The sequence below is a fragment of the Pelophylax lessonae genome (genome assembly GCF_965119305.1).
Source record: "Pelophylax lessonae genome assembly, chromosome: 5".
Taxonomy (NCBI): Eukaryota; Metazoa; Chordata; class Amphibia; order Anura; family Ranidae; genus Pelophylax; species Pelophylax lessonae.
The window spans coordinates 381,240,751-381,264,519 of NC_138772.1; the positions used below are offsets into that span (position 1 = coordinate 381,240,751).

Genomic DNA, 23,769 nt, shown 5'->3' on the forward strand with positions numbered 1-23,769 from the left:
GGCTGGTAAGAATGACCATTTCCAACACTGTCAACTAAGCTCGCAACACAAGATGGATGCTTGCGACAGCGTTTGAATGAAATGGCGGCACGATACCATTACAATGGCTACTTGCTGACTTGACAGAATCCGCTGACAGCTTAACTCTTCAATAAGACACAGAAGTTGAAACCAACATATTTTAACTGCAGATAGGTGCAGTACATGTTTTTCCAGTATTTGAAGTGAGAAGACAATTCCTTTTTCCTAAGTCCTGTCTGCTAGGAAAGTAAAACTAACAACTGAGCAGCGGAGAGATGCAGGGAATCTTTAGCTAAGAAATGTACTAACACCAAAAGTAGGGGGTGACAGAAGAACATACCAAACACAATGAACAAGACAGGTGCAGTTGCAGTACACCTAGATGTAAATATGTAAAACTTAACCTGTCATAAACTTTAGTTTGAACTTAGAACACGAGGAAAAAAAAATTGTTCTACTTATATATTTTCCTTTCCTGGGCAGCTTAACACACTCTGTCTTACAGCTCCTAAGTAACCATAACAGTATCAAACACAGAGCCCTTTTTTTTTACATTTCTCTATATTGCTTAGCTGGGTTATAAAATACTGCACACTCAGGAAAGTTATCATTTATCTACGTGAAGTCAGGCAGTTGGCAAAGCAGCAGTTTTGAGACTTCATATGACCGCTCACCTCTGATTCCTCAGAATAGGTAAAGCAAAATAAGGAAAATATACATCTTTTATAGATCAGCCTGCACATTTATGGTATCAGACTAAATTCTCAAACATTTGTATAAGCCCAGGAGTTTTCATGGTAAAGTAGACCTGTCCTAAAACTGGGAAAATCCAAATGAGGACATGACGAAAAATATTTTCACGGGAAATTGAAGGTCCTAGCGACACTTTTCTGGCAGTATGGCCATTTTAAATTGGTCTGCACCAGATTCAGAAAATCCCTGTAGCCCATTTCAGTAGCTTTACCGATACGATTTAGTTAGTTCCTTATAGTCCCACTTTTACAAAGTAGAGGTATTACTGCACCAAAAATAAAAAAATAATTACCTTCAGTTCATAGATAGTGAAACTGGAGGTAATTAGGACCAACTCAAAGGGCCCGTTCACACTGATCTTGACACCCAACGCATACTAAACCACAATGACTTAGTGTGCGGCAGCTGTCCACTCTTGCTGCACTGAGCCAGCGGTAGAAGGCAGTGTGGTGTGTGACGCAGTGCATCACACAGTTTCCCCCCCCCCCCCCCCACATTTTTTTTTCAAACTTTATTTGAAGTGCACAAAAGTAACACTTTATGCTTGTCACTGTACAGCAGTGCGGTGTGTTGTGCTGCTGTAGTGACATAGAATCCTGTCCAGTGCGCTGCGATAAAATGCAGCGCAGCTCCGGGCTGCATTTCTTTGTGAATAGGACACACAGAAAACAAATGTTATCTGTGTGTCCTATCCCTGACTGCCGTTCTTTAAGTGCGGAAAAAACGCCACACTGTGTGAAATGGCCTTAAGGTGGCGTGCAGAGAGATACAGGCACAGTGCGTGTCTCTGTACAATGTGTAGACCTTCTCCCCTCCCCAACTGTCATTGGTTGATAAGGACTCTGTTGACAACCGTATGGAGGCTCTGGCCTTGGTGCGCCTTGGCACACAGTGCCTGCCCCAGATTCTTGTACCTGTTTAAAAACCAAGTACATGGCTTTGTCTCCTGCACGATGTTTGGCATGTGAAGACATGTTGGAATTCTAAGGAGGGTTTCCCAATAAATACTTTTGTGTATATACTGTATAAACAGATGTTACCATCAGCATAAAACATATCAAAACAATCAAGAGATGTAGACAGTTGTGCAAATCTCAACATTTCTTGTAAAAGTCGAGCTTATCCCTGCCTCTTCTGCCTCCCAAGTCTCTTTTGATCCTTTTATTTATTGGGCAACCTCCCTCTTCGATAGAAATGCTCTGGAGGATGGGGACGGAGCTGGGATTAACAGCTAAAGCAGAGGCTTTAATAAGCTTGCTTACACTATGTGTGGAGACCTGCATTTTTCAGCACTTGAAAACCACAGGTCTCCGCAAAAGACATTCCAAAAAAATAAAGTAAAGGAAAAGCATCCACACTAATTTTGGTCTGCATACTTGTGTACACAAGCACTAAAGAAATCCACCTAACGATTTCCCCGCAGCTGCATCTGTTTTTTTTTTTTTTTTTGTTTTTTGTTTTATTTTTCCCCATTTGTTTCTTTCCAGTTGGCTGCAACCACTGAAGGATGAAAATTTTTTTCCAGAGTGGCCACAAATTCCGTGCTGAACTGTCCGAATTTTGATTTGTCCCTACCCACTATTAGACACAGCCACCAGAATAACTGTTTTTTTTTAAATATTTGGTTTCTGCACCATTGCTTTTCTGATGACAACTCAAAGTTTGCGTTATTCCCTATTTTTACATCCAAAAATTGATCACCGGACAAACAGTGAATTTTCCCAAAGGGGGACAAAGTAATAAAAACTGACAGGGTTCAAACCGCTCCCCACTCTTTTGCAAAACTTTAAAAACAATTGGCTTTAGATTTACTTTAAAGCGGAGTTCCGGGCACAAAAACGATATTTTTTTTTGTGCCCCTCCGCTAGTTCGACATTACCTGAAAAGGAATTGGATAGTTATTTTTTTTTTTTTGTTTACTCACCTTTTAATTGAAGATCGTAAATACTCACCTCAGAGTACTTCCTCCCTCGGAGCCGCGTCTCACCCCGTCACTTCCTGTCTCGCTATGATTCCTGGGAGCTGAACGTCATCGCTCCCAGGAATCAATGCGACGGCACCGGCCCCGCTCGTCACTTCCGGGCGACGCCGCATTGCCCTGCTAAACAGCTTCTGGGCATGCCCAGAAGCTGTTTAGGAATGCGGCGCCGCACCGGAAGTGACGAGAGGGGCCGGTGCAGGCGCATTCTGGGACAAGAAGACGCGGAAGAAGACACAGAAGAGGACCGCGCCGGCTTCAGCTGCCCACAAGAGAGATGGAAACGCTGTGGAAGAAATCTTATAAGTAAGTATTTCTTCTAAAAGGTAAGTGCGAACCGGGACAGATCAGAGGCTAGCCATTGTGGAATGTGCTAGCCCTGACTGTCCCGGGGGTATGTTTGTTAAAAAATGACTTCTGTGCCCGGAACTCCGCTTTAAATTCAGCTGCCTTCACCTCTGGATCTACTGATCGTTATGACATGTGGTTTCTTCTAAAGGTGCTTGCATCTTTTAAATTTATATGTTCACTTTTAAGTGTCTGCTTCTGTTCTTGGCTTACTTTTAGCATTTTTATTAAATGAATCTTTCTCTATCGCTCATTGACAGACGTAGTCTTCTTGATTCTCAAGAGCTGGGTTATGTTGTCTCCGCAGGAGTAGGACTAGGCAGAAAGACAAAACGTTCTGGCTCCACCTTAGGGGCAGTCCCTGAGGGTATATCCTCCCTCTCTCTGCTACAGGGAATCAGTTTTTTTCTGTCTAGTTGGAGAATTGGCAGGCAGATTATCTCAGCCGTCATACTCTGGATCAGGGGGAATGGTCCCTCCATCCAGACGTTTTCCACCAGTTGTGCCTACGGTGGGGCACCCCGGATGTGGATCTGTTGGCATCACGATTCAACAGGAAAGTTCAGAGATTCGTGGCTCGCTCCCGCGATCCTCTAGCAGAAACCGCAGACGCACTGATCGCCCCGTGGGGGCAATACCAGCTAATGTATGCCTTCCCTCCTCTCGCGTTACTGCCAAGACTTCTTCGCAGGATAGAGGAGGAAGGAATTCCAGTAATTCTGGTAGCTCCGGACTGGCCTCGTCGAGCTTGGTACGCCGACGTGGTCAGACTGGTGGCGGACGTCCCGTGGAGACTTCCTCTCAGGGAGGACCTACTGTCTCAGGGACCGATCTTCCATCCTGCTTTACGATCGCTGGCTTTAACGGCCTGGCTATTGAGACCCAGGTGCTGAAGGACAAAGGTTTGTCAGCTTCAGTTATTCCTACTCTAGTTGAAGCAAGGAAAGCGACTTCCAGAAAGATTTATCATCGCACATGGAAGTCCTACATTGCATGGTGTGAACCTTTGGGGTTCCGTCCTCGGTCTTATTCGATTAGTCGAATATTAGCTTTTCTGCAACAAGGGGTTGAGCAGAAACTGGCCTTGAGTACTATCAAGGGTCAGGTCTCAGCATTAGCTATCTTCTTTCAGAAGCCTTTGGCTACTCATTCCTTGGTGCGGAATTTCATTCAGGGGGTGCGACATCTGGCTCCGCCAGTGCACGCGCCATTACCCCCCTGGGATCTTAATTTAGTGTTGTCGGTTCTTCAGAAACCTCCCTTTGAAGATATTAGGGAGATTCCTCTACCTACGTTGTCCCAGAAGGTGGCCTTCTTGGTGGCTATTACTTCTGCACGCAGGGTGTCAGAACTGGCCGCATTATCTTGTCGTTCACCATATCTGGTGGTTCATAGAGATAAGGTGGTTCTTCGTCCGAATCCATCCTTCCTACCAAAAGTGGTTTCAGAATTTCATCTGAATGAAGAAATTGTGTTACCTTCCCTGTGTCCTAAGCCCAGTCATCCTCGGGAGTTTGCTTTACACTCCTTGGATGTGGTCCGGGCGATCAGGGTATACTTGAAAACGACAGACTCGTTTCGCAAGACGGATTCACTTTTTGTGATCCCGGATGGACCCAAAAAGGGGTTGCCTGCATCTGCCGCGACCATTTCCAGATGGATCAGACAGACGGTAGTACAGGCTTATTCTATTAAGGGTCGGGAGCCCCCGTTCCCTGTTAAGGCGCACTCCACTCGGGCGCTTAGTGCGTCATGGGCCTTTCGCCATCAGGCGTCAGTGGTCCAGGTGTGCAAGGCGGCTACCTGGTCGTCGGTGCATACCTTTACAAAACATTATAAAGTTGATGTAATGGCATCGTCTGATGCCTCGTTTGGCCGCAAGGTTTTGCAGGCCGCAATTTGAGGAGACCAGTGGTCTACCTCGAGGGTTTTTTCCGTTGGAAATTTTTCTTTTAGTCTCATTCTTTGTTTATAATGAGCCTTTAAAACTTCTAGTTTGGCACCGGTTGGGCCTTCTAGATTGGATTTGATTTTGTCAATCCCACCCCTCATTTGTGGCACTGCTTCTGGATGTCCCAGCTCTTGAGAATCAAGAAGACTACGTCTGTCAATGAGCGATAGAGAAAAATGGATTTTTGTAAGATCTTACCGTAAAATCCTTTTCTCTTAAGCTCATTGACAGACGTAGTACCCGCCCCTCTATCATTGAGTTGGGTTGGGTTAAATTCTCTGTTACTGCTTTAGAACAGAACTGATTCCCTGTAGCAGAGAGAGGGAGGATATACCCTCAGGGACTGCCCCTAAGGTGGAGCCAGAACGTTTTGTCTTTCTGCCTAGTCCTACTCCTGCGGAGACAACATAACCCAGCTCTTGAGAATCAAGAAGACTACGTCTGTCAATGAGCTTAAGAGAAAAGGATTTTACGGTAAGATCTTACAAAAATCCATTTATCAAAAATGAAATCTGGGAATTGTTTTTGCTATTATTCTGTTGGAATCTAAATTATGAAAGTTTCCCCTGGCTGATCGCCTGTCTTCTGAGATCAGGCAAAAACTGCTCGTCCAAGTAATAAGTAACGGTGGTCCTACACAGAACGATTTTATATGTGATTGTATTGCTGATCGATTTATTGTCCGGATAAAAATCATGATTGGAGCATTGAAAAGATTGCGTGATGGGCCAGGAACCTAATTATATTGATTATCTCTCCTATGATCATATTTTCCATTCAGAATATTTTCAATATTGTGTCTTTTCGATAATGTATAGATTCTATTCAATTTTTTTTTTTTTTTTTTTTTTAAAGAATCATTTGATCAGATTTTTACATTTATGGTCACCATTAAGCTTAGACAAAGTAAGTAAAGCCAAATAAGACAAATCTAAAATCTTTACAAGTAAACCTGGCCAGTTATATTAAAGACTATTAAAGATTTTTCTTGTTCCTGCTAAGCCCGAATGTGCCTCGTTCTCTTGTATAAGTGCACATTGGCTGAACGGATTTTTTTTTTTTTTTCAACTACTTGGTCACAAATTGTTTTTCATGTTGTTTTGACATTGATTGAAACGCCTGTCAAATGAATTGCTTTAAGTGTGTGCTTCCTCAATGAACTGATGTATCACAAATTGGTGTATCTGATCTTCATTGAAAACAGTTTTCTCATGTTTATGCCTATTCTGTATCCTTGATATGTAGCATGATGCATGACAACACAACTACTGTGATGAAGCTGTCAGTGTGTAAAACATTTTTAATCACTTTCTTATTCTGCTGTGTTTATTGAAAAATATTATTTATATAAAATGTGCAAAATCTCTCCATATAGTGAAGTTTCCCTTAGAGCAGATCATTTCCTCTTCTGGCGGATGAGCATGAATCATGGCATTAGAACACGAAACAAAAATGTATTACTGTTATTGTTAGCGAACATTCAGATAGAATATCATAGAAGCAGGGGCTCAGGTGCAGGGGAGAGTAAAGGCATATTAAAACCTAAAGTAGCACAAATGGGCACATTCATCTTTGCTGAATTGCATAGGAATAGATTACGAATCACTGCAATTTGAAGGCTAATAAAATGCCACGAAGGACCCTGAAAGGGCTTTATGATTTAAAACTGAACTCCAGACAGATATAAAATACCCAAATAAATGCAGCTCTTTATTCATTAAAGTGAAGTTCCACCCAAAAGTGGAAGCTCCTCTTATCAGTCTCCTCCCCCCTCCAGTGCCACATTTGTCACTTTTCCAGGGGGGGGGGGGGGGGAGCGGGTACCTGTGTTTGACAAGTTACCCATCCCCACTCCTGTCAAACCTCACCACAGTGAGGTCCGTCAATAGTTCAGCCCCGCCGCCGTGGCATTTAGAAAGCACAACGCACTTTGCACATGCACAGTTCCCTTACAGGCTATAAACTACAGCAATTGAAGAGACAAGGACTCACTGCTCCAGGTGGTGTAATTGCCTGATGACTCACACAGGTGCATGCCCCGGCTCGCCTCCGTGAAAACTTGATAAAGGAAAAGGAATTGGCAGCACTCCAGGTTGAGTCAAAATCCAGATTTATTGACTGGACATCCAAATTATGACAATCGTGACAAGGTAGATGCGTTTCACACACTGTGTGCTTAATCGCTACCATGATTAATGATTAAGCACACAGTCAGTGTGTGAAACGCGTCTACCTTGTCAAGATTGTCATAATTTGGATGTCCAGTCAATAAATCTGGATTTTGACTCAACCTGGAGTTGCTGCCAATTCCTTTTCCTTTATAAACTACAGCACCCGAGAGCCGATGGAAGCATCAGCTGGGGTACAGACATTGCTGGATTGCAGGACAGGTAAGTGTCCTAATATTAAAAGTCAGCAGCTACAGTATGTGTAGCTGCTGACTTTTAATTTTTCCGTGGGGGGGGCTGGAGCACCACTTTATTACATCATTTAAATGCATTTTATACAGCACTATTTTGACTAAGGAAGAAAAAGCAGCAGAAGAAGCCAGTCCATTGTGCTGCAGTGCAAGGAGTATGCTTATAGAAGGAGAAAACAGAGTGACAGAAAGATTAGCTCATCAGTTTGCTGATCCTCAGTTTTACCATAAAGCTGTCCCAAAACTGGGAAATTCAAAGTGAGCATATGATGAAAAAAATATATTGCACATGTTACTTTCACTGAAAACCATATTTCAAAGTTTGAATTTCTACCCAAAGCTATTGACAGACGAGCTTATATCAAAATCTTGACTTTTCTTGTGAACATTGAGATTGTCACCGTCCCTTGCTGCCTCCTGATTCTTACTAATGATCAGAGAGACGGTACATCATATTATTAGACCAAAAGGGGTGGGACTTTGCTGGACTTTTACAGGAAAATACAAGATTGCATGCGGTTTAGTGATCTGTGTCGTCTCTGGATATACTAGTTTTTTTTTTTTTTGAACATACAGTGGATATAAAAAGTCTACACTCCCCTGTAAAAATGTCAGGTTTCTGTTGTGTAAAAAAATGAGATAAAGATGAATAATTTCAGAACTTTTTACACCTTTAATGTGACCTATAAACTGTACAACTCGGTTAAACAACTGAACTATTTTAGGTTGGGGGAAGTAAAAATAAAAAACTAAAATAATATGGTTGCATAAGTGTACACACCCTTAAACTAATACTTTGTTGAAGCACCTTTTGATTTTTATTACAGCACTCAGTCTTTTTGGGTATGAGTCCATCAGCATGGCACATTTTGACTTGGCAATATTTGCCCACTCTTCTTTGCAAAAACACTCAAGATGTGTCAGATTGTGAGGGCATCTCCTGTGCACAGCCCTCTTCAGATCACCCACAGATTTTCAATCGAATTCCGGTCTGGGGTCTGGCTGGGCCATTCCAAAACTTTAATCTTCTGGTGAAGCTATTCCTTTGTTGATTTGGATGTATGCTTTTGTCGTTGTTATGCTGAAAGATGAAGTTCATCTTCATGTTCAGCTTTCTAGCAGAAGCCTGAAGGTTTTGTGCCAATATTGACTGATATTTGAAACTGTTCATAATTCCCTCTACCTTGACAAAAGCCCCTGTTACAGCTGAAGAAAAACAGCCCCAAAGCATGATGCTGCCACCACCATGCTTCACTGTGGGTATGGTGGTCTTTTGGTGATGCTCTGTGTTTTTGCCCCAAACATATCTTTTTGGCATTATGGTCAAAAAGTTCAATCTTGGTTTCATCAGACCATAACACATTTTCCCACATTCTTTTTGGAAACTTCAGAAGTGTTTTTGCAAAATTTAACTGGGCTTTTTTTTTTTTTCTGGGATGTTTTTGTACCTAAGAAAAGGCTTCTGTCTTCCCACTCTACCCCATAGCCCAGACATATAAAGAACACGGGAGATTGTTGTCACATGTACCACACAGCCAGTACTTGCCAGATATTCCTGCTGCTCCTTTAATGTTGCTGTAGACCTCTTGGCAGCCTCACCCGCCGGCAGAAGACAATGATTATCCCTAGTGACTATAGCAGCCGGTTGTGATAATCGAAAGTGAATCTGGCAAGCTGGTTGTACCCAAGTTGATTGATCAACCTCGTACATTATACCTGCCCATTAACGGTTCAGCAGGAACCGGATGATATTTGAACTGGTTATGCTGACCAAAAACCTTTAAAAAGGCAAACCCAGCAGTATATATTTTTTCTAATGTTTAAGACGATTATTTTCGTTTTCATTTGTCTCCTAGTCATATGCCAAAAGTCCCTTTCCTTGGGTGCAGTCAACTGATGTATCCTTGAGCCTGAGCAGTTGCGTGGTACTTGGGCAATATTGGTAATGATTTCACAAAAATTAGAATGAATGAACTACAAGGGGGTTGTGGTAAATCACCTGTGGATGAAGAAAAAAAGATGAAAACCGCAGTTGATAAAAACATGGCAGTTGTTTGATACACGGTGCTTTAGCAAACTAATATCCTTCAGTTAGGATTTTTAGACCAGTTCAGCTTTAAATTGAAAATTTAGATTTTATCTATTGCCCTGTTACTGCCATAATGTTGCTTATACTGCATTTTTGATCTGCAGAGTCTAAAGAAGATCCAAGAAATGGACAAGGATGCACGTGACCGAGGTAACCCTGACCTTGATGATTTGAAGAATGCAGACTGGGTAAGATATCAAATAAATTTACCTTTTAGTCTTACCTTTTAGATGTTTCTTAGGAGAAGGTTATGTAGTAGCCTGTAAGGATTTTTGAACTAGTTCAGGGTGAGTCTGTCTTAATAGAAAGCTTAGGACAAGTAGCGTCTATAACATACAGAGAAGAAGCCCACCTTCTAATCTTTAATCCTTTGTTAGGACAGTGTCCAAATCTAGTTTACAACTGATAATGAAAAATATTAATGAGAACAGCACAGACAGGTTATTTATGGCAACCTATTAACCACTCACATCCAATGTGCATACTTATAGGTCCTATAGGTCCTGGACAGCAAGTGGTTATATCAGAATCATGGCCGCAGCCATGATTCTGGTACCATTTTTAAAACCAGCGATAGGCTTTCTTGTATAAGGGATCCAGTGGTTTTACAGCCACCTGATCACTTTTACAGTGTTTGGAAGGTAGTTTTACCAAAATATTTATATGCTGAAATCTGACAAAATGGACAAGCAAACTGGTCCAGCCAGCCTGTCACTCCTTTAACAGTCACTGTGCTGACTGTTAAGTGCGTTACGTACAATAGCCTATAATAAGAAATGTATTCAATTTTCTCTTTAAAGTTAAGAGCAGCTAGAAACCTTTTTTTATTCTTTTTTTTTTTTTTTTTTTTTTTTAATAGCATGTTAACTTTAAAGTTCTGAAAAAAAAAAAAAACTATTGTGATAGAAACAATAAAACTAGAGCCCTGTTTCCTTTAGTATTAAAATTACATATCGATTTCCATTGTTTTTAAATTATTTCTAGCACACACTCCTATTAATCTCAAAGATCTTGAAGTTTGTAAACTTTGTAAAGATCCCCGCACATTCACTGTACTTCACTTGAGTTCTGGGACCCATATTCACTTTGCCCTGTGAAAAAGCACTGCTGGTACAGAATTCACAGAGCCTGCCTTATGAACTATAGAGGTGCTGGGAGGAGGCGTTTCAGGAGGTTGTGTCAGCACAGAATTTACAGTTTTCAGGCAGCAAAGGTACCATGGAATATGTAGTCCTTAGAAATTTAAAGTATACAGAAGAGAAGCAGAGCATGCAGGGAATCCAGGAAGTTGTGGAAAGAGAAGACCAGCAGACAGGCAGCATTCACAACATGAAAGATTTTTCAAGTAAGCTTATATTGGATTGTCAAAAGTTAAATGACTATAATGACCATAGTTTACTTTTAAATACACACCAAATTATCCTTGACAACATTCAGGCTTTAAAGAAATGGTGCAATTATAGTTATATTGTACGAACCCTCCTGACAGCAATACCTATTTCACTTTACAGAAAATAATGACCTGTTGGGTACTGAGAGTCTTTATATAAATGCTTGTTGCATTTTTTAATAAGCTGGATTAAGTTTTTGTTATATTTTTACTTATTCCTAAAATGGTTTAAACATCTGCCAATGTCTTTTTAGGCCAGGTTCTGGGTTCAGGTTATGCGTGATCTTCGTAATGGTGTCAAGCTGAAGAAAGTGCAGGAACGCCAGTACAACATGTTACCCATCGAATACCAGTTGACCCCATATGAGATGCTGATGGACGACATACGTTCTAAACGTTACACACTAAGAAAAGTTGCGGTATGTCAGACGTGCTGAACTATAAATAATTTTCGTTATTGCTGCAGTAGTGGTGGCTTACATGTAGCTATTAAAATATTACAACACTGGTAATGATTTTACCTAAGCTACTCTATTCTAAGACTCTATTTCTGTCTCCTTGTAGGTTCAGGGTGACATCCCTCCTCGATTAAAGAAGAGTGCCCATGAAATAATCCTGGATTTTATACGCTCCAGACCTCCATTAAATCCTGTATGTAGTCCTGCTCTGTAGTAATCATGTATCCTTTTGCTTTTAGTTCATCTGCCTTGATGAATTAAATACTTGCAAATTCCATGGCAGCAGGCCTTGGCAAATGATATTTGTGCCCAGGCTCTTACTATAAAAGCAGATTATTTATCTGAACAGCTGCTGCTATGTTGCTGGTAATGGTAATGAGGTCAAATGTGTTTTCAAAATAACTTTGCAATGTTAAAGCAGTAATTAACCAAAAAACAAAAAGTTGTTATATTGCAGATTACCAATTCTTAGATGTGGTGACTTGTTTAGCTTTTTTATTTTTTACCTTATATTACAGTCTAAGTGCAGTCATAGTAATATAAAAAAAAACGCAAACATTAGCTCAAGGTGCATAACTTAGTGCGCAGGATGTATCCCTTGTGCTGATTGCTTTTGTTAGGTAAAATCCTCTTCCGACAGACCATTGGATAACCCCACAGTAGTAGGAACACATCCATTTGACTGTAAGTTATGTCCCTTGTGCTAATTTTTGGAACACAAAAAACAAAACCCCCAGGTGGGACTTTGTATGCAGAAAAAGAGTGAAGTAGTAACAGTGTAAAATCAATGAATTTATTTCACATAATGATAAAGTGACAATATCACATTACAAAATTGTAAAACAATAGGCCATGCATGAAAGTACACGTGTACCATAGGTTTAGTCAGTGAAGCCAGGTGGGTCAAAGGATGTAGATCTCCAACCCAACAGAGGTTCACACTGACACATCCATACCCAACAGGTTTCAGAACATAAAAAATTCCTTCTTCAAGGGAAAATGGGAAAAGGGTACTCAGGTCTCTAAATGCAAAGTATATATGTCAATATATGTAGTTTATCAAAGGCCGTTTCATCATAACAAAATGTATACAATCATCATGGCAGATATAGTGCTGTATACTCACACTTATACAATCGGGTCAAAGAATTGCAGGTTGGCTCCTGGATATATGCCCCATTGTGATCCCGTTTTGGACTGTTGCCCCAAGCGAAGCCCGTATGTATATTGTCCAAAGGTAGAAAGGGGGTTGAAAGAGCAAATGCTCAAGGGTTCTGCCACATTGTGCACCCATAAGGATCATAAAAAATAGAAACCAGTCCTAATAAGACCATAGTAGTGGTAATAATAGGTATTGTAACATATCTGATATATATCTAAAGAAAATTGACAAAGGGAGCATAAAGGAGACTCCAATTGTTGCCTAGCCAAAAGTGCCAGATCCATTGGAATTATAGGCATCCAATGCAAACAAGCATTCCCCTAGACCGTACTTACATGTGCAGTATTGTGACCTGTTCACAGTCATGTCCAGAATGGAGCCTGCAGAGGTATAGAGAGCCCTTGCTCATACAAATATATGTGCATATGGGGATGTGGTGGCATTCAGCCTGCCCCCCTACCAAATCAAGTGGAAACATTAGTAAATTAGGAACTGGTGTGCTTGTGGCTAAGTGGACTATATGGATCTTGGCGGTTACGTCCAGCCATGCACGCTTCCAGAACTGGCATCCAGGATGATCCCCCCCCCCCCGGCTACAGTGGCATTGGGCGCTGCTGTGCATGCACAGCAGTGCCCAACGTTTCAGAACCGCTGACTAAGAGGCCGGGCTGCAGACCGATGACGTAGGTCTCAATGTGCGCCACGCTTTCCAATAGCCATGGCCCGCAAGGACATGGTGCTGCCATATATAAAAGCCCTGAGGTGAAAGACGAGACATCTCGGGGCCTTTGCGTGTGTTTGTAAATGATAATGTGTATAAATGTGTCAAAAGGGGGCACATACATTGCGCAAAGGAATGATTAGTAAACATTGCAAGGTAATAATCCATACGCATAACATTAATGAGTCAAATTACATAGTTTCATCCCAACCTAAAGAAAACGAGCACAAATTGGAAGGAACAAGGGTAGGGAAGAAAGTAAGGAGGAAAGGCCGTTGGGGAGGGGAAGAGATACAAGAAATGCTGATTTTTCTTCTTTTTTTGTTTTTGCAGGTATCTGCAAGAAAATTAAAACCCACACCACCTCGCCCTCGAAGTCTGCATGAACGGATACTGGAAGAGATTAAATCTGAGAGAAAACTACGTCCTGTTTCTCCCGATGAAATTAGGCGTAGCAGGCTTGGTAAGAAAGCAGTAGGAAGTTTGGCAGACCTGGCAATTGGTATAACTTGCTTCTAAAAGTCTTTGTCAGAAGTGAGCTTGGAAAACCAGTGAGCATTACAATGGAAATTATGTATGCGGCTTCTTTGTTTTTGTTTTTTTAATAGGCCGAGGTATAATTGGGTGAGTGTATAATACTGAAGGCTTTGACTCTTAACACTGTGAATTTGGTTTAATAAGAGCAACCAATGAGAAATTTATGACTGCTTTTAAATCCCTAAAATATATAATTGTTGCTACAGGTAACTATACGTTATTACTCTTTGTCAGGCCTACAAAATAAAATAACATTTACTTGTGTTAGATATAAGGATATTGTCATTTCTGTTACAGCTTCCCACACAGAGCTGTATCCCCAGCCCCATTTAACTGTCAGCTGCAAAATTCCTGGGCAAAAGCTAAATGTAAACAAAAGGTCTAGGGATACAGGTGATGTCAATGCCTATATTGGGGATAAAGGGTCCATATGCAGCGCTAAAACTTATAAACATATGCAGTCCAAAACGTATGTTGAAAGAAAGAGATGAGACCCCCCTCCGCACCAGCTTCAGTGTGAAATTACAGCACACCACACCACAGTGTTTACATCTAGTCTCCTTATCAGAAGGCAGCTCGCTCAAACAGGGATCAATTAAATATCTCCAACATCCAGCAACGAGTAGATGATTACACAGCGTAATCAACCAGTGGAATGGCTTACACCAAATCAAAGATCAATTTACATATTTGGGAAATGACTTGTCACTGGGTGGGTGGGCCTGACGGGGAACCGAGACGCTGGTTCCCCATCAGGTTTGCTCCAATTTTGAATGACAGTGCAGATTGGTAGGTGGATTTGAAAGCCTCTATTAGACTGAATAGTGGCTTTTACACAAAGTCATATTTTAATTTGCTAGACCAACTAAATTTACCAGATATGTAATGACAATGAATGTGCATAGTTGGTGAATTTTTTGTAGTGATGGGGTTGGTGAAGCCAGAAACGAAACAAGATGTTACTTCTAAAGACAGGAGGTATAAAGAGCAGTTTGGTTGGACTAAAACTGGTAAAAGTGCTGGAACATAAGACATTAATAATCAGAATGTAGTAGTTTAATGTTAAACTCCAGACACCAAAAAGATTGATTTAAATATAATGCACTATATCAACCATGGATTTAAATGAATTTGCGTGCACCAAATCCATATCCAAATCCAGATGTTTCCATGCAGAGATGGACTCAGATGTGTTTGGGATTCTAGTCCCTACCCGATCCCGCCAGGAAGCCGACCATGCACACCGCTAATCACAGGCAATGAGACATTTCCTGGTCTGTGCAGCTGCAGACCGGAAAATGCCTCACTGTCTGTGATTAGCAGTGTGGAATTGGGCAGGTGGGTTGGGATTAGGATCCCGAACACACCTGAGCCCAGCTTGATTTCCTTGTAAAAGCAGTGGTGACATCATCCTTGTGCTGTGTGGGGCCTGAGCAGAGGTGTCGGGAGAGAGACCCACCAGGCCTACCTACTGCGCCCGGCTAGCAAAAAACTACAGCAGGGGGGTGGACGCAAGACCAATTGCCCTGCAAAAAGTGAGAGAGAGCAGCAGTGACCGGTCTTTATTACAGGAATCCAGGAAAGGCAAAGTGTAAGAGGAGTTTTTTTGATTACAGGTGGTCCTTGGGTTACAAACATCTTACTTACAAACGACTCCTACTTACAAATGAAGGGAGACAACAGGAAGTGAAAGGAAATCTACCCCTAGGAAGGGAAATTCACTCCTGTAAGAGCCATCATGGGAAAAGGTGTATCCACTGAAGCTTTATCACCAATCCTTGTCGAAACTTTCAAACTCCAATTGTCATAGGGATAGAAAGTGGGGTGAAATATTCAGAACAGGGGCACAAACACCAAAACAAATGTTATCGGGGTCTTAACCCTTCCCTATGCTACCCAAAAATGTAAAAAATAAAATAATTTTTTTGCCTTGAGCTACACCTAAATAACGTACCTGATCCGACTTACAAACAAATTCAACTTAAGAACAAACCTACAGAACCTAACTTGTTTGTAACCTGGGGACCGCCTGTACCGCACAGATGTGAAAAAAATACCCAAAGGACACCAAGATTCAAGTGAGAATACTGTACACATGTTGAATTTAGAACATGCTTATTTAGCTTGGAGTTCAGCTTTAAAGAGTGTGATCATCCCTATAAATAATTCATATTTTAGTTTTTAACGTGTAGCTTTTACTTACATTTCCTAAATTGCCTTATTTTAAGTGTGTTATTGAGCTATAAATCCAGCTTATTTTATTCTCTGACAGTTTATGTATTACAAAGCCTGATTTGTTGTACTTTTAGTTTAACCTCCTCCACATTTCAGATACTGCTACATAGCACCATGTAATCTGAAATGTTTTAGTGTTTATTCTTTTATATATGTATCCTAACAGACTATTTTTGTTTTTCCAGTAATGCGGCCCCTTAGCATGTCTCACAGTTTTGACTTGTCAGGTAAAATGTGCACCTGGCGTATTGTTGTGGATGTTGTGGTACATTTTTTTATGTGCTCATTTGTGGGAATAGTCTTTTCTTTCTGTCATGGTCAGAAATAAGCTAGAAACCAATCACTTCAGATAACTTGAGTCTTTGCTCTGAAATGAGAGGACCTAGCAGTATGCTCATATTATGAGTTAAGTGTCCTTTTGTAGGTCTTTTAATGCCTTGCTTTCATTCGAGTATGTAAATGCTATCTTAATATAAAATCCAAGGTAGAGCAGGGAAAGAACTTGTTTTTGTGTCCTCGATTCCTATTAACATCTCACATTTCAGGCCGAGACCCCTTGACCCAGGATAAGAGAAACTGCTGATGTTCGTTAAATACATTTTTGACTAAAGGCCGCATCCAAGCTTAGCATGTAAAAAAGTATGGTCTGACAAATGTCAGGTACCGACCAAAACAAATGACTTTATTGGCTCAATATGGGAGACCACACACAATTATAAAACATATTAAATGTATTGTTCAACATTAAAATAGTGTTTAAATATATATCCTCATAGTATTATCACATGTACTTGGAATACCAGAAGTCTATCCACATTGTATTCGTTTAACCACTTGCCTACTGGGCACTTTCACCCAGCTCCTGCCTAGGCCTATTTTCGACTTTCAGCACTGTCACACTTTTAATGACAATTGCCAGGTCATGCAACACTGTACCCAAATTACATTTTTGTCATTTTTTTTCACACACATAGAGCTTTCTTTTGGTGGTATTTAATCACTACTGGGTTGTTTTTTTTTTTTTTTGCTAAAAAAAAAACTAAAGGCTGAAAATTTTGAAAAAAGAAAAAGTTTTGTTCGTTTTTTGTCGGTTAACTTTTTGTAAATAAGTAATTTTTCTCCTTCACTGATGAGATGGCACTGATGGGCACTGATAGGCTGCACTGATGGGCACTGATGAGGAGGCACTAATATCCCGCACTGATGGGCACTGATCGTCACTGAAAGGCAGCACTGACTGGTATCACTAATGGCCACTGAGTGGTGTCACTGATTGGCACTGCTGGGGTTGTAATGTAATCAGGGCACTAATGATTAGTGCCCTGATTACCTGTGCAGGTCTTCCCTGCAAGAAGATGCCACTGATCGGCTCTCCTTGCCACACACTCTGCACTTTTGTTTACATGTGACCGGCTGTGATTGGACACAGCTGATCACATGGGTACAGATATGGTCTCATCGGCTCTTTATCGAGATTGGGGTGTGTGCCGGGTTTCTGGGGCGCCGTCATATGACGTCCCAGAACAGGAGTGCATCCCGCCTGCTGTCATTTTACTATTCGGCTAGCGGGAAGTGGTAAATGAGGTAGCTAGTTGCCAAGACTGTATGATTCCGGTAGCCAGGTCTGCCAAGTCAATTTTTTGCCAGTTCTTGGCTTCAATCAAAAACATACTAAATAGAATTATACATAGTTTTCAAAATTGTTAGTATACCTATACAAATGACTCATTACTTGTGGTGGATCCTAAAAGGTATGATGGCACAGCCTGGGGGCGGGCACAGGGCATCAGAGCCCACAGCCATGGCGAGACCCTGCTAAGGGAGCAGAGGACCCGGAAGGCAGGAAAGAATCTCTAAGTATTGAATAAGCACAAGTGTGCACATATACACTATATTCCCAAAAGTATTGGGGCACCTGCCTTTACAAGCACTTGAACTTTAATGGCACCCCAGTCTTAGTCCGTAGGGTTCAATATTGAGTTGGCCCACCCTTTGCAGCTATAATCGCTTCAACTCTTTTGGGAAAGCTGTCCACAAGGTTTAGGAGTGTGTCTATGGGAATGTTTGACCATTCTTCCAGAAGCGCATTTGTGAGGTCAGGCAATGATGTGGAGAAGGCCTGGCTCACAGTCTGTGCTCTTATTCATCCCAAAGTTGTTCTATCTGGTTGCGGTCAGGACTCTGTGCAGGCCAGTCCAGTTCCTCCATCCCAAACTCGCTCATCTATGACTTTATGGACTTTGCTTTGTGCACTGGTACTCAGTCATATTGGAACAAGACGGGGCCATCCCTAAACTGTTCTCACAATCTCGAGAGCATGAAATTGTCCAAAATGTCTTGGTATGCTGACTGTCACTAAGGGGCCTTTGATCTTTGTCAGACTGTACTTTTTTGAATGCTGATGGTAGCGATCACATTACCAGCAAACCAAAATTTCCACTGACAGCGACCTTTCATTAATGGTTTATCACTCTGAGTCTAATAGTTAATCAGCATCAGAGCCACGTATGGTAAACTTGAAACATAATACAATTAATTTAGTCATTTTTTTTTTTTTACTTTTGCAAAGCAAAATGGACAATGTTGACTGATGTTTTTTTTCTTGAAAGAAACACTAAAAAATATAGTAAAATGCATTATCTCACCCACAGCATTTGAGGGCTTTTAGGTAAAACCACCTGAAAATAATACTTGTTTCTGTGAATCCATTATTAGGATCCACAAAGTCCACACTAAGGCTGCATTCACACTTGAGCGTAGCGATTTTACCGCGATTTTTTCAGGCGTTTTTCATTGACATCTATCAAAAACGCTGGTAATCAGCCCAAAAAGAAGCTCATGTACTTTTTTCAGCTACAGGCGTTTTGCAAAACGCTCAGATGTGAACAGGGGGCATTTAAATTAATGGGGTTTTACTTGTTGGGCGTTTTGGAAGTGTTTCTTTTGAGCGTTTTTGGAGCTGAAAACGCCCAGGTGTGAATGGAGCCTAAGCACTTCTAGATTGTGATAGTGCTTGAAAATGTTTAAACCAGTGGATTTCCAAAACTGCAGGACAAAAAATATAATAATTTTGTTTTTATTTAACAAGCATGCACAGGTATACATTACATATTAATTTTCTTTAATGTAGAAGTAGATGTCCATCCCTCAATATCTAGCATTTGTTTTTATGAATGCAACACCACTGAACATCTTAGAAAACAGAGATGGATTAATGTCTGTGTGGGATAGCTTTACAGTTAAGAGCATGTGACATGTATGGTCGTATCTTCAACTTTAGTTTAACAAAAGCATCACTGTTCCTTTGGATATTTCCAGATGGTTAGCATTTTTTTGGAACAGGGTGGGTCAGCATATGTTAGAACACCAAATAATCTTCATATTTTATTTGTACCCATGCATTTTGCCCACCTGGGAACCACCCATCTTTGGCACGTTTCACCATTATGGGCTTAGTCGTAGAGAATCTATACAGGGACATGTAGCGTGCATACATGCTTGACTGAATAAAGTTTTGTGAAAAGAAGTGATATCATTGATGTGTGGGCGTTATTTGCTTATAAATGTATAATACTGCTGGATCTGCTTGGAGGGTGCTATGAATAACATCAAAGGAAACGGAGAGCCACATATAGCTTCTGAACTTTTGGGTGACATTGTAAGGGTTTAACATAATTGCTCTATTTATGGGTTCATATAGTATTTTCATTTTGAATTACAGTACCTCTTCCTTGTTGGGGAACTCTAACTTAGATCTCTAATCATTCCTGACCATGAGAGAATTGTTTTTTTTTTTTTTTTTTTTTTTTTTTACCATTATTCATTAATTTTTTTTTTTATTTCACTTCACAGTCTTGTACAAAAATCTGTCCTTTATTGTGGTGTCTGGGGAGAAAAAATATAGCTGCAAATATACATCATTTTTAGACCATTTTCTTTTTAAAGCAAAAATTTATGACAGGGATGGACAAACCTCAGGGGCCGGGTAGCCAGAGCATATATAGAAAAATTTACAACTGGCTCCTTTAACCTTTTCATTTGTTGCGAATAATTATTCTAGGCTACAAAAATTTGTTGTTGGTGGCTAGGCCACACTGACTTTTGCCTGACCTGTTACAAGAATTTTTCTGTATTAGCTGAAAGTGTATGTCAAGACATGTCATTGGCATGCTTTCTATATTGTACTGTAATCGCTTGTATACTAATCAAGGCACCACTTATATCATCTGGCCTCTAGACCAGCTATGCCAGTCACACATTTCACAGCTGACTTTTTTATGTACTCCAACCCTTTTTTATTTTATTTTATATTTTTTTAGTTTAGCTACAGGGGTAAATGCTCACTGGATGGCATGCTCAGCATAAATGATCATGCATGTTATGTGTAGGTTGCTTAGCAGAAACATTATGTAGTGTGGTTGGGTCTATGACAAACCTTGGTATCACATTAACAAATAAGGATTATATACTATATGCAGAGTATATAATATATATATATATATATATATATATATATATCTATCTATCTCAACAACAAACCAATAGATTAATTCTCAGACCCATGCTGAAAATACCTTAGTAATAAACCCTAAACCCTAACCTTAAATTGGTTAGCACAGTGAATTGGAATCCGTTTTTAGCAGTCTCGCAACTATTACTAGTGGCTAATTTTTTGGTTGCTAAGTTTTGGTCTACATTGCTACTGTGTTGTGTAAATGTTTGTTTTACTCATATTTAGCATAGTAGTATTATTTTTGTTTTGTTTCTCTACTAAATCATCTTTGATTTCTTTGATGCAAGCTGTATAGTTTAGCATTTTTGCAATCCTTTTCACGTTCCAAGGCCTGGCAGACTTTTTGGGAAAACGATGGCTACTTCCTAAATTAACTTTTAATTCTTGCTATTTATCCACTGTTTATCCAAGTAAATAGTGTGTTACATATGAATAGTTCTCTGTGATTGTATGCAAACATACTTTTTGATTGTTTTATGTTATGTCACCTGTGAATGATACCTTTTTAGTGTTTCACTTTTTACGTTTTTAAAGATTTTGTGTTTTAAAATCAAAGAATATGGATCAAATGATTTAATGCTACTGGCAGGACATGCTCAACAAAATATAGGTCCTATAATTTACACAATACAAAGTTTTCTGCATGCATTTGTGCACATAAAAGGTGCTGCAAGGCCACCATACACTTTGTACTGCCTGAATACCCTCTGTACCACCAACATTACATTGTTTCACTGCCATAGCCACAACCAAGCATTCTTTCCTTCCTGCTTTATTATTGCCAGAATAGGCAATGATTTTATGTTTGTGGACAGTGACAAACATACCTGGCTGACACACCTATGGAAAGATAATGACTTGGTATGGGTTAGAAAAAATTGAAAACCTTGTCCTAAATAGTTTTCCGGTACTCATCCAAACTCCTTCATTTATATGGCATTCAGCCCACACTCTTAGGTAATGTGAACATGAACATGTAGGGTCAATTTGTGGGTAAAATGATCTGAGGATGCTTGTATCACATTTGCTCATCCTCCGATGTCTGTGGCTAACTGTTCAACTTATTAGTTAAATAAATGTGCACTTTCTGGTATCTAGCACTGTCAGCATATTCTCCTATAAGGGAGATATTGCACTCCTCTAAACCCTGGCTTTGCAATGTGCTGTCCATATTGGTAATGATCACCATCAATAGTGCTGGTCCCACATTTTGAAAAATACTCATCTTGTCAAATTCTTTGCCTGGATCTGTAAGATGGTCCTTGCCACTGAACAATTTACTGGCCATCCTAGTAATGTTTTGTGATGCTGGTAGTTCAATTAAAATGGCTTGTATTTGAAGCAGACTATCCAGATTAAGAATGGAATCTGCTTTATTTGCCCATATTATTATGTAATTTATTTTATAGTCTGGTTCTTTTGGAATTAGGAACATGACTTGTTTTGTTCAGTAAACATTCATAACATATAAAATAAATAGCTTAAAATAAAGATCATTTCCCTGTAACAATAGAATTTAATGTTTCTTATGTAACCACGATACAAAAGCTATTTCCATCTTGTGTGTTTCATGGCATGTTTCTGTTGCATTATGTAAATGTAAATCATTTCTTCTTTTGTGCCTCAGATGTTTCTACTCCTGAAGTCACAAGAAAGCAGCCAGAGAGCACAGTGTTAAATGGTGGTGTGGCCGAGTCTTCCAGAGTTCATGGTCGTTCCACACAAGTGACTGTTCAACGAAAGAAGCTTCTAAAAGCTCCAACCCTGGCTGAGCTGGACAGTTCAGAGTCAGAGGTAAGCCCCTTTTTCGCCATCTCTGGTTGCCTTCCTGGTTACAGAAAACCAACCTTGATTTATAGTGGTAGAAGTACAGACTGCTGTTCTTGACGTTAGTATTGGCAGCTCATCTCACCATTCAGGGACATGTTCCCATTTTGATCAGTCAAAAAAAAAAATGTGTAAACTCTGATAATAAACTCTGGTAACATCGAAAAATGAAAAGACCATTTTCACAAAAATAAAAAAAAAATGTACTGTATGATCATCTATGTAGATATAGTTCAACAATCACGTGAAGTCTGACACTCCCTGCATGTCAGCTGTCCAACCTCAAACGTCAATTCCTAGTGTGGTGTTTAAATTCAAGCATTTGACACAGCAGCAGTATTCACACAATTGGCCTCTTGTATACAGCCTACGCATGGGTGCTAGTGTTAGAAAAAGTAATTAAAGCTAAATACGAAGCAAATATCTCTCAAGTAAACCTGCTAAGTTATAATGTCTGCAAGTGGACCTAAACCTAAAAAGTAAATATCTGCTATGTTATATGGAATATCTCGAAATGTTAAATGTATCTGGGTACTATCTGGAAAAATCTACCTTTTTGTCTTGAATTCCTCTTGAAAAAGTGCAATGCCAATGGGCATGCACAGGGGATGTGCCAGTTGGCCCGGGCACAACCTAATTTCCTCTTGCGGCGCAGATTCCCCCTGCTGATATTTCACCAAAGCCCCTCAACGGGGCTTCTAAAAAAAAATTGCAAGAAATAATAAAAAAAAAATGAGTAGAAATAAAAAACTATGGACACCGTCCACTGCCCTACTGACACCAACCTCTACCCTATTAACATCCATGTTTTAATACATTTGAGGTGCACATCCTAATGCAATAGGCTGCTGCCTCGTCTATTTTTTAACCCTCATAGCTGTATCTCTGCAGTTCTAGATCTCAGAGATTTGGAGATGTCACTATTTATTGATTTCTTTATTACAGGTACTTGTATAGCGCTGTCGCTTTATGCAGCCCTTTACATATTTATTATACATCCACATTGGTCTTACGTGTGTTCTGCATCATTACTTGTATGCCCGCTTTAAAGGTGGATTTTAGGGGAAAACACACAGTTGAACTGTTTTCATGCCCAGGAATTTTAAACTTTGTTCACTCTCTTGATCCAAGCACCCTGCCAGACAAAAAGCCAGGTCCTGGATACTTCTGAAGATTACACTGCAGCTAATCAAAACTACCTGGTCTGGGACCTACCCCAGTCTGAGACTGGACAATGAAGGAGTAGCAGCATGCTGATTAGGCGATCTGTGTACTCTCCCTGCCTGATAAACATGTTTCAAGAGTTAAGCCCCGTACACACGATCAGATTATCGAACGATCTGTCGTCCGTTTTTTGTGGCATGCTA

The 23,769-nt window shown here is 40.3% G+C and overlaps 1 protein-coding gene across 7 annotated transcripts in view; it reads left to right on the top strand.

Annotated features, from left to right (window-relative positions):
• SPIRE1 (spire type actin nucleation factor 1) overlaps positions 1 to 23,769 on the top strand; it is a 294,445-nt gene that overhangs the window by 207,774 nt on the left and 62,902 nt on the right. For 4 of the 7 annotated variants that reach the window (XM_082258304.1, XM_082258305.1, XM_082258308.1 and 1 more), the window contains exons 5-10: positions 9,664 to 9,747; positions 11,204 to 11,368; positions 11,514 to 11,600; positions 13,624 to 13,753; positions 16,248 to 16,289; positions 22,203 to 22,369. In XM_082258304.1, the coding sequence (XP_082114430.1) occupies positions 9,664 to 9,747; positions 11,204 to 11,368; positions 11,514 to 11,600; positions 13,624 to 13,753; positions 16,248 to 16,289; positions 22,203 to 22,369 (675 nt within the window). The remainder of the gene's footprint in view (positions 1 to 9,663; positions 9,748 to 11,203; positions 11,369 to 11,513; positions 11,601 to 13,623; positions 13,754 to 16,247; positions 16,290 to 22,202; positions 22,370 to 23,769) is intronic. The other 3 variants (XM_082258306.1, XM_082258307.1, XM_082258310.1) reach the window with 1 other exon arrangement.